Source organism: Mustelus asterias, chromosome 2 (assembly GCF_964213995.1).
Source record: "Mustelus asterias chromosome 2, sMusAst1.hap1.1, whole genome shotgun sequence".
Lineage (NCBI taxonomy): Eukaryota > Metazoa > Chordata > Chondrichthyes > Carcharhiniformes > Triakidae > Mustelus > Mustelus asterias.
The window spans coordinates 30742872-30757544 of record NC_135802.1 but is presented as its reverse complement, the minus strand read 5'-3'; the positions used below and the strand labels follow the sequence as shown (position 1 = coordinate 30757544).

At 40.4% G+C, this 14673-nt stretch overlaps 1 protein-coding gene across 3 annotated transcripts in view; it reads left to right on the top strand.

The window, feature by feature from the left end:
• Positions 1-14673, top strand: part of pitrm1 (pitrilysin metallopeptidase 1) — a 50112-nt gene that overhangs the window by 18230 nt on the left and 17209 nt on the right. For 2 of the 3 annotated variants that reach the window (XR_013499925.1, XM_078232905.1), the window contains exons 11-19: positions 1714-1827; positions 2528-2624; positions 3392-3526; positions 4572-4710; positions 6532-6648; positions 7391-7523; positions 7654-7774; positions 9779-9855; positions 11129-11294. Coding sequence is in view for 2 of the 3 variants with exons in the window: in XM_078232905.1 (XP_078089031.1) it covers positions 1714-1827; positions 2528-2624; positions 3392-3526; positions 4572-4710; positions 6532-6648; positions 7391-7523; positions 7654-7774; positions 9779-9855; positions 11129-11294 (1099 nt within the window). In the remaining variant the exon portion in view is untranslated. The remainder of the gene's footprint in view (positions 1-1713; positions 1828-2527; positions 2625-3391; positions 3527-4571; positions 4711-6531; positions 6649-7390; positions 7524-7653; positions 7775-9778; positions 9856-11128; positions 11295-14673) is intronic. The other variant, XM_078232917.1, reaches the window with a different exon arrangement.

The following is a 14673-nucleotide window of genomic DNA, read 5'->3' as shown; positions in this document are numbered from 1 at the left end:
ATGGGCAAAGAATACAGTGACTTTGTGTGGGACATATTCAGATCCCATATAACCGATGAAATCAAGTAGCACCTGTGAAGAAATAATGCACAAATTGCAGTTAAAGCACAGGGTCTAACGTCCGTAGTTTAACCTTTGTATGTCTCGACAGACCATTCAAAGATCAGGGTCATGCCAAATGGAATATGTTGATGGAGAAAGAAAGTTTCACAGAGCAGAAATATGCGTGCTGTCCTGCTTGGATTTTTTTTTCCTCTGGTTTTGCTAACAAATTGTAGGATGGTTTTGTTAACACATCCTGAAATGCTATCAATGCACCAGCTATCATATCATTCAAAATGTACAGAACATCCAATTCACTGGATGGAGAGGAAGATGATTTGTTGTGGATGGGTGATTCAGAAACCAAAAGTGCCACATCTGATATTTAGTGGGGTTCCTTAAGATAATGGCATATCTAAAATTTTTATTCTTTCATGGGATGTGGGCATCATTGACTTGGCAAGCATTTGTTGCCCATCCCCAAATGCCCTCGAATTGAAGTGGCTTGCTTCGGCCATTTTCAGAGGGAGATGTTATATATAATGAGTACAATAACAGACTTCAGAAGGACATGACGGACTAGTGAAATGGGCAGATATGTAATGGGTACAGGAAAGTATGAAATGATGTAATTTGAAAGAGGAGATGAGAAAAGATGGTACAAAATAAATTGTGCAATTTTAAGGGTGGTGCAGGAACAAAGCAGTTCACATATGCACAAGGTGGCAAGGCAAGCTAATAAAGGTGTTTTTTTTTCATAGAATCATAGAAACCCTACAGTACAGAAAGAGGCCCTTTGGCCCATCGAGTCTGCACCGACCACAATCCCACCCAGGCCCTACCCCCATATATTTACCCACTAATCCCTCTAACCTACACATCTCAGGACACTAAGGGAAATTTTAGCATGGCCAATCAACCTGACCCGCACATCTTTAGACTATTGGATCCTTGATTAGGTCATTGCTATGGATCTGGAGTTGCATGTTGGCCGGACCAGATAAGGATTCCTTCCCTAAATGAAGGGGAAAAGGACCTTCATTAGTGAACCGGATAGGTTTTTCACGACAATCGATAGTTTCATGGTCACTATTACTGAGACTAGCTTTATATCCCAGATTTATTAATTGAATTTAAATTCCACCAACTGCCATGGTGGGATTTGAACCCTTGTCCCCAGAGTCTGGGCCTCTGGATTACTAGTCCCGTGACATTGTGACTATGCTACCTTTTCCCCAAAGTGATTGAATTTATTTGAACCCCTTGCCTCGAATGCGAAAGACAATGAACTTGATGGTTTATAAAATGTTTTGATTGTGGTTAAAGGGATCCTTGCATAATTAATTTATTCAATTAAACATATCCCAATGCTTTAGTTTGAATTACCAGTGTTATTTTTCCAAAATGGTGGCCACTGATGCCGCCACCAGCAGTTCATATTTTGTACTCAATGTATATGTCGAACCCTGTTTTTGGAAGAATTTCAAGGCTTCAAAGGTCGACTTATCTGCTGTGATCTAAGGTTTATAAAATTATAATTAATACAAAAGATAATTTGATATGAAACAGCTTGCAGAATGGAGGAAAAGTTCAATTTCAAAAGTAATTGCCAAATAAAGTGCCTTGAGTGGTTTCTGTGGTCACCTGTAGTAAATGTGTTTTGTTTTCCAGGTATGATGGCAGCACAAGAGAGGCTTGCTTTAGTGTGGGGCTGCAGGGCATTGCAGAACAAGATATTAAAACTGTGAAGCAGATCATCGCCAAAATAATAGATGAAGTAATTGAGTATGTAACCTCTTCTATAAACTTAGAGTTAATGGTTTCATTGCAGCAGCACGGCATATTGGAGTTACAACGTGTGGTCACGTAGAGATATCACACATTTGGGTACACAATATGTTCCTTCCCTGTCTCAGATCTCAATTTCCCTGCTGTGGGGTATTGCTGAGGTGAAGCCATTTGGCTTTCTCACTCGAGCAAAGACAATCTGCACTTCCTCCTGATTGGCTCAAATATTACAGATGGAAATTTGCCATCAGGTATGTTGTTGATGTGTTGCCAAAGAAATCCTGGAAATTGGAGTGAGAAAATCATACTAATTTACCAACCAGGCTCAAGTCCAATATGTTGATGTGTTGCCAAAGAAATCCTGGAAATTGGAGTGAGAAAATCATACTAATTTACCAACCAGGCTCAAGTCCAATATTGGGTGCATTCAACTTTGGTCTGTCCATTTGGCACAGGACTGTTTCCCATAGCCAGAAAGTGATGGTAGGCCATGCAACTAAATTTATTAGCTTAAGTAAATGAGGAAGAAGCAACCACCTGCCAATCATTGGATAGACTTGATAGTTTGTCCTGATATAGATTTGGCATATTTGTCAAAAACTTAAATTATTATTATTATAAGGATTTGCTCGACTTGCAGATGATTAAAATTAAAAATTTTAAAAATAAATGTCTTCTCTTTTTTGTTAAATAAAAGGAAAGGCTTTGAGGAGGAGAGAATAGAAGCGCTCCTTCACAAGATTGAAATTCAATTGAAACACCAGACCACCCATTTTGGGCTTGCATTGACAACAGTAAGTGTCCTTGTTTACTTCAGCCACAAGATGGCATTCTAACCAGATTACTGTTTAACTGCGTATTGAGAATATTCTCAGTCAGTGTACCACAAGATGGTGTTATAATCTAACTAATCCAAAGTACGCTGTGCTCAGTGCGATCTAAAGTGTTAATTGTAAAGTGTTCCAAGACCGCATTTTAAAGTATCTGGAATTAGATTATTCAGCTACACGTGATGTTTAGCAGCAATGTGGATACAAAAATTGACACGCAAGGTAAGCTGATCTGGGTTGTGCTGTATAAGTAAATCTCAAACTCTAGTGGCCCTCATGAAAATCGTATATCAAAATAGGGTAGAAACATGAAAACACCACCACCTGGAAGTTCCCCTCCAAGCCACACATCATCCTGACTTGGAAATATATCACCGTTCCTTCATTGTCACTGGGTCAAGGTCCTGGAATTCCTTCCCTAACAGTACTGTGTGTTTACCTACACCACATGGACTGCAGTAGTTCAAGAAGGCACCACCACCATCTCGAGGGCAATTAGGGATAGGCAATATAAATGCTGGTCTCACCAACAATGCCTACACCCCTGTGAAAAAAAATTTTTTAAACCTAAATATCAAATTGTCATACTGGATTACACAATGCATCTGTTAAAGTTATATAATTGCTTGTTTTTGTTTAATTGAAATGGTGTCTTGTCTTTATGGATCTGACTATTCTGATTGAACATGCCTGTAATTATGAGTTTTACTTTGTGTGTTTCTGGTACCTAGTATGTTGCTGCACACTGGAATCATGATGGCGATCCTGTAGAGTTGCTGCAGATCAGTGAAAAAGTGGCTAGGTTTAGACAATCATTGAAAGATAATCCACACTTCCTACAAGATAAAGTAAAGCAGTATTTCAAGGTAAATGCATCAAAATTACTGAGAGCTGATTTGGGATTTTTGGCCTCTGCTATTAATCCGTTTTGGTTTCAACTGTGTATTCGGTTCACTTACACAAGTGTTCTGCTCAGCTAGTTTTCCAATACTGAAGGCCACCTATATAAACTAGGGAAATTGTCACTTTCAAGTTGTTTGTTTTCATTTGCACATTAAACATTACATTTTAACAATTGACTCTGAAGATTTTTATTCGGAGGGGGTGGATGACGCAAGCAAGGCTGCATTTATTGCCCCAAAAAAGGCATTGGAGTCCTTCTTGTGAGGTGATTTTGTTTTTACAACTTATGGTTACTCAACTACTTCAGAGTCAATCGCACTGTATCCTGCTGGAGTCGCATGTTGACCTGTCTAGACAGGAGTAGCAGGCTCTCTCTGATGAAGGTTGTTACTAGTTTTTATTTTAATGACAAAGCTGGCAGCTTCAATGGTAACTTTTGTTTTCTGTTGGTAGTCCACAAATGGCCAGATTTATTGAATTAATTTTCACCAACTTAACCTAATGGGATTTGAAATTGCTATGTCCAGATTGCGAAATACAGTACCACAGAGACTGCACCACTGTTTGGTTTCTTGTGTAGTAGGGTTTGAAACACGTGCAAACATTACCGTTATCTGCCATTTCTTCAAAGATTGCTGTCAAGTTGGTCAAGCACAATCTGCCAATTAATTTTGATATCAATGCTGCTTAATGTTTCTCAGATTGCTTCGTAAGCTCACTCCATCCCAGAATTTCCTGGTTCTTTTATCTCCTACTTTAGAAGGGGGAATTTGACACCCTTGAATCCTCTGGTCCAGCTTTTCTTTCAAAAGGCATATTAAAAGAAATTAGAGTTTAGGCCCTTGCTAATTATCCCTGGTTTCCTTTGGAATCCTTGGATGTAAACCATTAAATCCTATTATTTTCAAAGTAGACCATCGGCTCATTGTGAACCATATTTTTAATTAGAGGCCATACTTAATGCTAAGGTTATAATAGTCATAATTTGTGATGTTTATTGCATTTCAGGAAAACTCACACCGGTTGGCCTTGTCGATGAGTCCAGATGAAGGTTATTTGGAGAACCAAGCCAAGTTTGAGAAAGAGAAACTGCAGGAGAAGATCAATTCTCTTTCATTGGAAGAAAGGCAAGAGATACATAAAAAAGGTATTTTTTTTATTGAGGCTGGGATAATGTTGCCAAATTCATTCATAGTTTACTTCTTCAAAAAAAACTGCATTTTAATTTTACTGAATGAAACATTGCAGGACCAGATTTTTAAAAAAGGTGGTGTTCACTTGTAATGGTGTACAGTTCTTGGACACCAAGAGCGCCATAGTCTCTCACTCCTCAAGTGGCCAATCTTTGTGCTGGTCTATTCTGTGTATCAGCCAGCTGTTTCATCTTGAAGGGAGGGCACTGTAGTTGTGTTACCAGCTGTCATACATGCATATGCACTTTCAGCAAAAGTCACTGATGATTGGCGCTGAGAGCTCTAGCTGCTGCATGCCAGTAGTCAAACATGTTGTCTATCAATCTGTAAGGTTAAGTGTTAAACCAGTTGTGCCTTTATCCACCAGGCCATTTGGGGGAAAATTCTGGGGGGGATTTTTTTTTCAATAAAAAATTGTATGTGCAGCAGATAATTCATCACAGATTTAGAATACATTCCATACTGTAGGGTTGAATTCAGATTTTAGATTGTCCTTGGGGACAAGGGAGACATTGGCATAGGCTGCTGCAGAAGCTCTTCAAGTGCTCAAAATGTTGTCTTTGCATTTTCCTTCGATCAATCAGCAATTCTGAATTAAATGTACTGCTGTAAGGATCATGATCAAAATCTGTGTTTAATTGTAGTGTTGCTGGAGATTGAAGTGACACATAGGAATTACAGAAACGTAGCAAATTTATGGCAAAGAAGAAGGCTGCTCAGCCCATCATACCTGTGCTTGCTTAAAAAGATCTATCTACCCTAATCCTACTTTCCAGCTCTTCTCCGTAGGCTTTTTCAGTTGCATACTCAAACTTTTTTTTAGGATTGAGTGTTTCTGTGTCTCACTTTTTCAGGCATAATTTCCAGCATCCGACATGTTTATTAAAAAAAAAATGCTCCTCAACTCCCCTCCAATCCCCAATTATTTCCCTTGGAACATGGGTCGATATGTCTTCCCAATTCACGTTATGTAGGCCCCTCATAACCTTGAATATCTCAATTAAATCTAATCTCAACCGCCTTCCAAGAAAACAACCACAGTCTATCCAGTTTTTCCTCTTGCTAAAACTCTCCATTTTTCACAACATCCTCGTAAATCTCCTGTATACCCTCTCTGGTATCACATCCTCCCTGTAATGGCATAACTCCAACCGTGATGTGGAGATGCCGGTGTTAGACTGAGGTGGACACAGTAAGAAGTCTCACAACACCAGGTTAAAGTCCAACAGATTTATTTGGTATCATGAGCTTTTGGAGCGCTGCTCCTTCATCAGGTGACTCACCTGATGAAGGAGCAGCACTCCGAAAGCTCATGATACCAGATAAATCTGTTGGACTTTAACCTGGTGTTGTGAGACTTCTTACCATGACTCAAACTGTTTACAATACTCTAGCTGTGACCTAATGAATATTTTACACAGTTCTAGCACAATCTCAGCTCTTATTTCCATGTTGGGACCTGCTTTATTGCTTATGCAAAAAATACTTTTTAAAAAGACTTGCTTCTCATTGAGAAATATTGACTGATTGGCAGGCAATTTGCCTACAAGGTTTTAAAACATGCATATTTCATAATGTAGAGAATGAAGGATGCAATAATGGTCTTAAAAACTGTCATATTCTGAAGCATTATTCCAGCAGTATAGTTTGAGATTATTACTATAGTTAAATGCTATTTTGTTCTCTCATTTCACAGAGCTGATATTTGTAAATACATTACTGTTCATTCTATATATTCACATTGAATTGCTGCACAAGTTATTCTATTTCCTTAGGGCTGGAACTGATAGATGCACAGAACAAACCTCAGGATGCATCCAGTCTCCCAGCACTCAAGGTTTCTGATATTCAGCAGACATTTCCATTGACAGCTGTCGAGATGGCGTATATAGGTATGACTGTTAATAACTGGATTAGGACTATCGTACAAGAACACTCATCTTTTGAACCTGCATCTTAGTGCAAATCTTGTACTATGCAAATTCAAAGCATATTTGGACAGGCTTCCAAAAGGCCATACTTGCGCTCTTAATGTGAGCCATTAATTTTTTATCGATCCTTTTATAGTTAACTTTCAACATTGATGAACTTGTTAATCACATCCAGTTCCATTTTACCAATGGTGACAGACGGTCTAACATCACTGCCCAGGAGCTGGTTAATGTGTTGCTTCAGACCAGTAGTAAGGGGAAGCTACAAATCCAGCTACCATCTGAAGTTTCTCTGTAGAATGGATGAGGCTGCAGTCATCAGCATGTACAGGTTTTTAGATAACATCTTTGAAGAATAGTTGATTGCAATCTTGTAATTTTAATTCATTTATTAAAATAAACATGCTGCATGAAAAATCATCCCAGAAACCGCTGGTTAGGCTCATTGGCCATGCTAAATTCTCTTCCATGTACCTGAACAGGTGCTGAAGTGTGGCGACTAGAGGATTTTCACAGTAACTTCATTGCAATGTTAATGTAAGCCTACTTGTGACTAATAAATAAGCTTTAAAAAAACTTTAACAAGTAGTAAAGTTGATTCCGTCCCTTAGTCAGCTATTGTAGGACCACATCAAATGTATCTTTGAAACCTGAGGTGCTTTGGCCATAGACAGAGTCTTGATTCTGCTGTATTTCCTTTCAGAAGACGAGGTGCCTGTTCAGTATTGTAGTCAACCAACCAATGGAATTGTTTATTTCAAGGCTTTCACTAGTCTTAACACATTGCCTGAGGAGCTGAAGCCATATGTGCCACTGTTCTGCAATGTAATCACAAGGTAGGTTAGTGAAGCAAATACACAAAGTGTATCTGTTGATATGTGGTTTGTTACTTGAATTTTTCAATAGATAATGCATTTAAAGAAATAACAGCCTCTTTATTTCAGAAAATGTGTTTTCTCCATTTAGAATGGGCTGTGGAAACCTTGATTACCGACAGCAGGATCAACAGATTGAACTGAAGACTGGAGGAATGGCTGCTTCACCCAAGATTCTCCATGATAATGATAATCTAGATATGTATGAACAGGTACAGCATTTAATGTATTTTAGTGAAGAAATCATAGCCAAAGGCAGCACTTGAGCTAGTTAATATTTCAGTTGTACTTGAAAGGAAAGATCTCTCCTCTCCTTTAAAATAAACAGGCAATACTTTATATATCCACCTGCAGGAACATTTCATAAACCTAATGAAGTCGGTCTGTGCTGTGAACAAAATATGTCTTTTAAAGAAGACTTGAGGCTCATGAAATTTGAGGCCAGTTGCAAGAGGAAGATGATAAATTAGGAAAAGAATGATGGAAGGGATGGTGTTTGTCCCCTAATATCCAAGTTCATAGATATCTTGTGAGAGTTTGGTTGTAAAATAAGATGTGACTTGTGATCAAATGATGAGCATAAGGGAGATTGATTCCATTTAAAGAGAGCCGCATCGATTATAAGGCAAAGAATGGTTATTGTATGTTTGTAATTGATTATACTGCTGAGCCTAATTTTGAGCACTGTATTCTGAAGCATATTCATAAGTTCATAAGATATAGGAGCAGAACTAGGCATTCATAGAGTCATAGAGGTTTACAGCATGGAAACAGGCCCTTCGGCCCAACTTGTCCATGCTGCCCTTTCTTTTTTAAAACCCCTAAGCTAATCCCAATTGCCCGCATTTGGCCCATATCCCTCTATACCCGCCGTACCCATGTAACTATCTATTTTATTTTTAAAAGATAAAATTGTTCCCGCCTTTACTACTACCTCTGGCAGCTTGTTCCAGACACCCACCACCCTCTGTGTGAAAAAATTGCCCCTCTGGACATTTATGTATCTCTCCCCTCTCACCTTAAATCTATGCCGTCTAGTTTTAGACTCCCCTACCTTTGGGAAAAGATATTAGGCCTGATTTTACCAACGGGCGCGAACTCTCGGTAAAGTTGGGCGTCGGGCCTATACCGCGATCTGCACCCGATTCCGAGCAGATCGCAGCTTTACCGACACCCGATTCGGGCGCGGGTCCGGCGTGCACCCGAATCGGGCGGCCCGACGATTTAAATGCATTTGCATGCATTTAAATCGACTTAATGAATCGCGCGCCCAACTCTACCGCCAAATCCCACTTTACCGTCTTCTGGCCCGATCCGCCGATCATGATGCTGTAACTAAAGTAAAAAAAAAACTTCTGCCCTTACTTGGACCATAACCCGCTATTCCCTCCTTATTCATGTACCCACCCAGATGTCTCTTTTGTGTTGCTAATTTGCCTGCTTCCACCACCACCTCTGGCAGTGTGTACCAGGCACCCACCACTCTCGGCGTGGAAAAACTTCCCCCGCACATCTCCCTTAAACTTTGCCCCTCTCACCTTGAACCTGTGCCCTCTTGTAATTGACACTTCCACCCTGGGAAAAAGCCTCTGACTATCCACCTGTCTATGCTTCTCATAATTTTGTAGACTTCTATCAGATCTCCTCTCAGCGTCCGTCTTTCCAGTGAAAATGATCCTAGTTTATTCAACCTCATGGTCAATGCCCTCGAGACCAGGCAGCATCATGGTGAACCTTCTTTGCACTGTCTCCAAATTTCCACGTCTTTCTGAAATGCACATAATACTCCAAATACGGCCTAACCAAGGTTTTGTATAGCTGCAACATGATTTCACAACTGTTGTACTTGGATGCCCCGGCTGATGAAGGCAAGCATGCCATATGCCACCTTAACCCCCTTGGCCACCTGTGTTGCCAGTGCAACATAAATGCATTTTTTGGTCGGCACTAAAAATAATAATTAATTTTTGCCACTTGCGTAACCTCTTTAATAACATGCCCTGACACATCCTTCCAGGGATTGTTTGCCTCAGAGCATAACTGAAGAATGTTCTGCTGCTATTCTGTTTCTTTTTCATGATGTTTTTATAGTGCCATCTTGGCTGCCTTGTACTGGTTTTAGTCTTTTATTGTTTTTAAAAATTGATATCTCTTTTCTTGCAGATCGAAAACATTTGCTGTATTTTTTCAAACTTTATTTTTTTCCTTCACAATAGGGAGTGCTATTTACTTCGCTGTGTTTGGACAGAAACTTGCCTAACATGATGCAGCTCTGGGTGGACATTTTTAACAGGTGAAGCCTGATCAACACTTTTATGTTCCAAGCTTGTGTGCATTTTTGTTGTTCTGAACTATTGCTTGCTATCCAAGTTATTATGTTATTGACGTTGTTAGCCAGGGGCCATGTTATTGGAAGAACCTTAATGTACCTGAATCAGTTCCAGTAGCATTCGCTTTTCTGCTGACGTAACTGGTCTACTAAAAATTAGCTTACACTAAAGATCGATACATCATTGCATTTGATCTAATGGATGATGTACTTGCCAGTATTGTTCAGCATAAATGTTGGAAATGTAAATAGTTCACATTTTTAAGACTCCTGAGTCAGTATGGTTAATTGCTGTGGTAGCATTTCTGACGTGTTGCTAGTCCTGGGATCCATTTCTTCACTCATCTCGTCTAAATGTAAGTTGTTTTGTAACTAAGCATGCTTTCACCATTTAACCACATTGTTAATTCTCTGGAGCATGCATTTAGTGAGCTGGTCATTGGCTAATCCCAAAGCAGAAGGATAGTTAAATGAATTGATCTGCAGCACAGCTGCAAATATTCTGATTTTGATGTGTCAAAGAAAGCCTTGGGGTGGAAGCCAAAGAGTAAGTTGTGCATCTTTTTCTTTTGTGAAATTCTGTTCAATGTGGATCCTTAAAATGAAGGAAAGTAATTTTAAAATGGGTGGAGATGGGAAGATTGTATTAATGTTTTTTTTATTGTAGTCTGACAGATGCTGATGATGGGCAGATTTGCATAGTGGGCAGACTGGATGTAGAATATATCCGAGTGCTAAAAGTATAAAAAGCTTGGGCGAGGTAGAATAACTAAAGTAGTTTTTTAAGTTAGGATTATGCTTATGCGATGCAATCAAAGATCTTAAGCACTCCTTTTGCACAATGTCAGTTATAAGCTATCAAAAGAGAAAATGCTGGAAAATCTCAGCAGGTCTGGCAGCATCTGTAAGGAGAGAAAAGAGTTGATGTTTCGAGTCCAGATGATCCTTTGTCAAAGAAAAATGGTACAACTGGGCACAGTATGGGCTCTGAGGGGTTTGGTCAAAGGGTCATCTGGACCCGAAACGTCAGCTCTTTTCTCTCCTTACAGATGCTGCCAGACCTGCTATTCCAGCATTTTCTATTTTGGTTTCAGATTCCAGCATCCGCAGTAATTTGCTTTTCTGCAATCATAAGCTAACGCATAAAAGATTGCTGTTAAAACCTGGATTTTTAAATTGTAAAAACTTTCTGTGATTCGATTGATTTCTGAGTAAATAACACGCTTGCATTTTGCAGTCCGCGTTTTGATGATGAGGAACATTTAAGAGTGTTAGTCATGATGATGGCCCAGGAACTATCCAGTGGAGTTCCTGATTCTGGACACCAATATGCGGCAGTTCGAGCCGGCAAGACTCTAACACCAGCAGGAAGACTGCAAGAAATGTTTAATGGACTAAGCCAGGTAGAATGATAACTATTCAAATGAGTGATTCCTCCTTACCCCATTCCCTTTTCCCCCTCCCTGTTCAATGCATGATTGGTAAATAATTGGCTGGAATAGAGCAATTTATTCTTTTTGTTTTTGAATGGTATATCATAATTGTTAACAAGTTTTCAGTATTGAGATTTATTACCTAATGATACTGAAAATTTTCATGTGAATTTAGCAAGCAGAAACTGCTTAACCTGTAGGTTTGTTGCTCAGCCAACTTTATGCTTCTGGTGGCAGCCTTCCACCTCAAGACGATGGTTTATGTTTATGTTAAGCATTGTCTGGTGTAGCTCAGGAGCCTCTCATGGACATGGCAGTCTCTGCCACGTTTGCTGCAAAGGAAGGACGTGGGCCGAGGGGGTGCGTAATTCATTGACTTCTGTTTTCTCTGGCCACTCTTATAGAACATAGAACATTACAGCGCAGTACAGGCCCTTCGGCCCTCGATGTTGTGCCGACCAGTGAAACCAATCTAAAGCCCATCTAACCTACACTATTCCAATATCATCCATATGTTTATCCAATGACCATTTAAATGCCTTTAATGTTGGCTACTTAATGAGTCCACTACTGCTGCAGGCAGGGCATTCCACGTCCTTACCACTCTGAGTGAAGAACCCACCTCTGACATCTGTCCTATATCTATCACCCCTCAATTTAAAGCCATGTCCCCTCGTGCCAGCTATCACCATCTGAGGAAAAAGGCTCTCACTATCCACCCTATCTAATCCTCTGATCATCTTGTATGCCTCTATTAAGTCACCTCTTAACCTTCTCTCTAACGAAAACAACCTCAAGTCCCTCAGCCTTTCCTCATAAGACCTTCCCACCATATCAGGCAACATCCTAGTAAATCTCCTCTGCACCCTTTCCAATGCATTCACATCCTTCCTATAATCTCAGCCAGCTGAGATTTTTGTATCCGCCTCTTCCAATGCCCTTTGAACAATCAGCCTCCAGAGGTCACAACTGACTCCCAGTTGTCAGTGTCAATGTCTGCCATCTTCATACCTCGCTTTAGGTGTCCTTTTTGTGGAGCTATGAGTACCCAGGAGGTTATGACCAACAGGCCAAGTCCCCGCACAGATGGTCTTTCGGTATGTGGCCATCGTCCATCTGATGAACTTGACAGAGCCAGCTCATGTGCATTGTTTAACAATAATTGTATGCTGAAGCAATTAGCTTGGTGACCTTGTCCTGCCAAGCAATGTCGAGGATAGAAGAATCCAAATTTAGCTGGGAGGCAAGAAGCGAAGGATAATGATTGTGTGTATTTGTGACTGGAAGGCTGTTTCAGTGAGGCTCCGCAGGGCTGACTGCTAGTTCCCTTACTTATTGTATATATTAGTGATTTGAACTTGAATGTAAGGGTTATGTCCGAGGTTGGTGATGAAGAAAGCTGAAGAGTGCAGGAAGATATCGATGAACTTAAGGGGATGCAAGAGTAGAGTGACTTGGGGATATACTTGTACAAATCATTAAAGATAGCTGGTTGAGAAAGTGAGTTGTAAAGCATATAGGATCCTAAGCTTTTTAAATAGGAACATGAGGTAGAAAAACAAAGGAAGCTATGATAAACCTGTATAAAAGGCCGGTTTGGCCTTAACTGGAGTTGTATCCAGTTCTGAGCACCATACTTTTGGAAGGATGTGACGGCGCAGAGGATGCAGAAAAGATTCACAAGGATGGTTCCAGGGATCATTTAAGTAGATAAATTGGAGAAGCTCGGGCTGAGAAGATTACGAGCAGCTTTGATAGAGGCGTTCAACATCGTGAAGGATCTAAAAAGAGTAGATAGGGCGCCACTGTTCCTATTGGCAGAAAGATCGAGAACCAGAGTACACCAATTTAAGTTGATTGGCAAAAAAAGCAACGGCACTGAGAAAAACCTTTCTTGTGCAGTAGTGGAAGGCACTGACCTGGCAGTGTGGTGGAGGTGCACACAGTCAAGGACTTCAAAAGAGAATTGGCTAACTATCTGACCAGAATTGCAGGGCTGTGGGGAAAAGGCAAGATTCGGGATTGCTCTGACAGAGAGCCAGTACTTACATGGCGGGCCAGTACATCTCCTCTGGTGCTGTAACTATTTTAGGATTCTCTGACTAGTCACGTAGACAGAACAGTACGAATGGAATTCAATCCAGAAAAGGGCGAGGATAAACATTTGAGGAGGACAAACAAATGCAAGGGAATACAAAATACATAAGATTCTGAGAAGTGTAGGAGAGCAGAGGTCTTTTGAGTGCACATCCACAGAAGGCAGGAGGACAGGTAAAGAAGATATAGAGCGTATTTTTCTTCATTGGCCAAGTCAAAGCATTTAACCTTTTTATGACACTAGTTTGGCCTCAACAAGAGTATAGTGTCTAATTCTGGGTTCTGCACTTTAAGAAAGATCGGAGGGTTTTACAGGGGGTGCAAAATATACAAGACTGGTAACAAGGATAGGGACTTTAAGTTATGTGGAAAGATTGTTTGTTAAGGAGTGGTGTTCCACAGGGATCAGTGCAGGGTTATGTGGTGTTTGAACCACGAGGGGTTTAGATACTGCAGATAGGGTGAAATTTTTCCCTTTGGTGGAAGGGTGGAGAACGACAGAACATCAACCTAAGGTATTTGGTGAAGAACTAAAGCTACTATAAGGAAACATTTTTACGTAGAGAGCGGTTAGAATCAGGAGTGCATGTCTGAGAGGATGGTGGAGGCAGATTTGATCATGATTTTCAAAAGAAGGCTAAGCACCTTAATTTTCAAGACTATGGGGAAAGGAGTCAGATCAATTGCTTTTGCAGAGAGCTGGTGTGGGTTCAACATGCCAAATGGCCACCTCCCCTTCTCCAAGAAAACAACACCAGCCTATCCAGTCTCTCTTGATAGCTGAAACGCTCCAGCCCAGGCACCATCCTGCTAAAACTCCTCTGCACACCTTCTGCATGCAATCATTTTTTTTTTATAGTGTCAACCAGAACTGTACACAGTACTCCAGCTGTGGCCTAACCAATGTTTTACACAGCTGCATCATAACCCTCCCCCCTGCTCTTGTATTCAATGCCTTGGTTAATAAAGGCAAGTATCCTATATCCCTCTTTAACCACCTAATCTACCTGTCCTGCTGTCTTTAGACATCTAAGGGCATGCACACCAAGGTCCCTCTGATCCTTTGTACTTCCTGGGGTCTGACCATTCATTGTATACTCCTTTGCCTTGTTAGTACTCCCAAAATGCTTCACTTCACACTTTTCAGGGTTAAATTCCACTTGACACTGTTCTGCCCATCTAACTAGCCCATCTATCGTCCTGTAAGGCTTTCCTCCTCGCTATTTACCACACCACAAATTTTTATTACCTG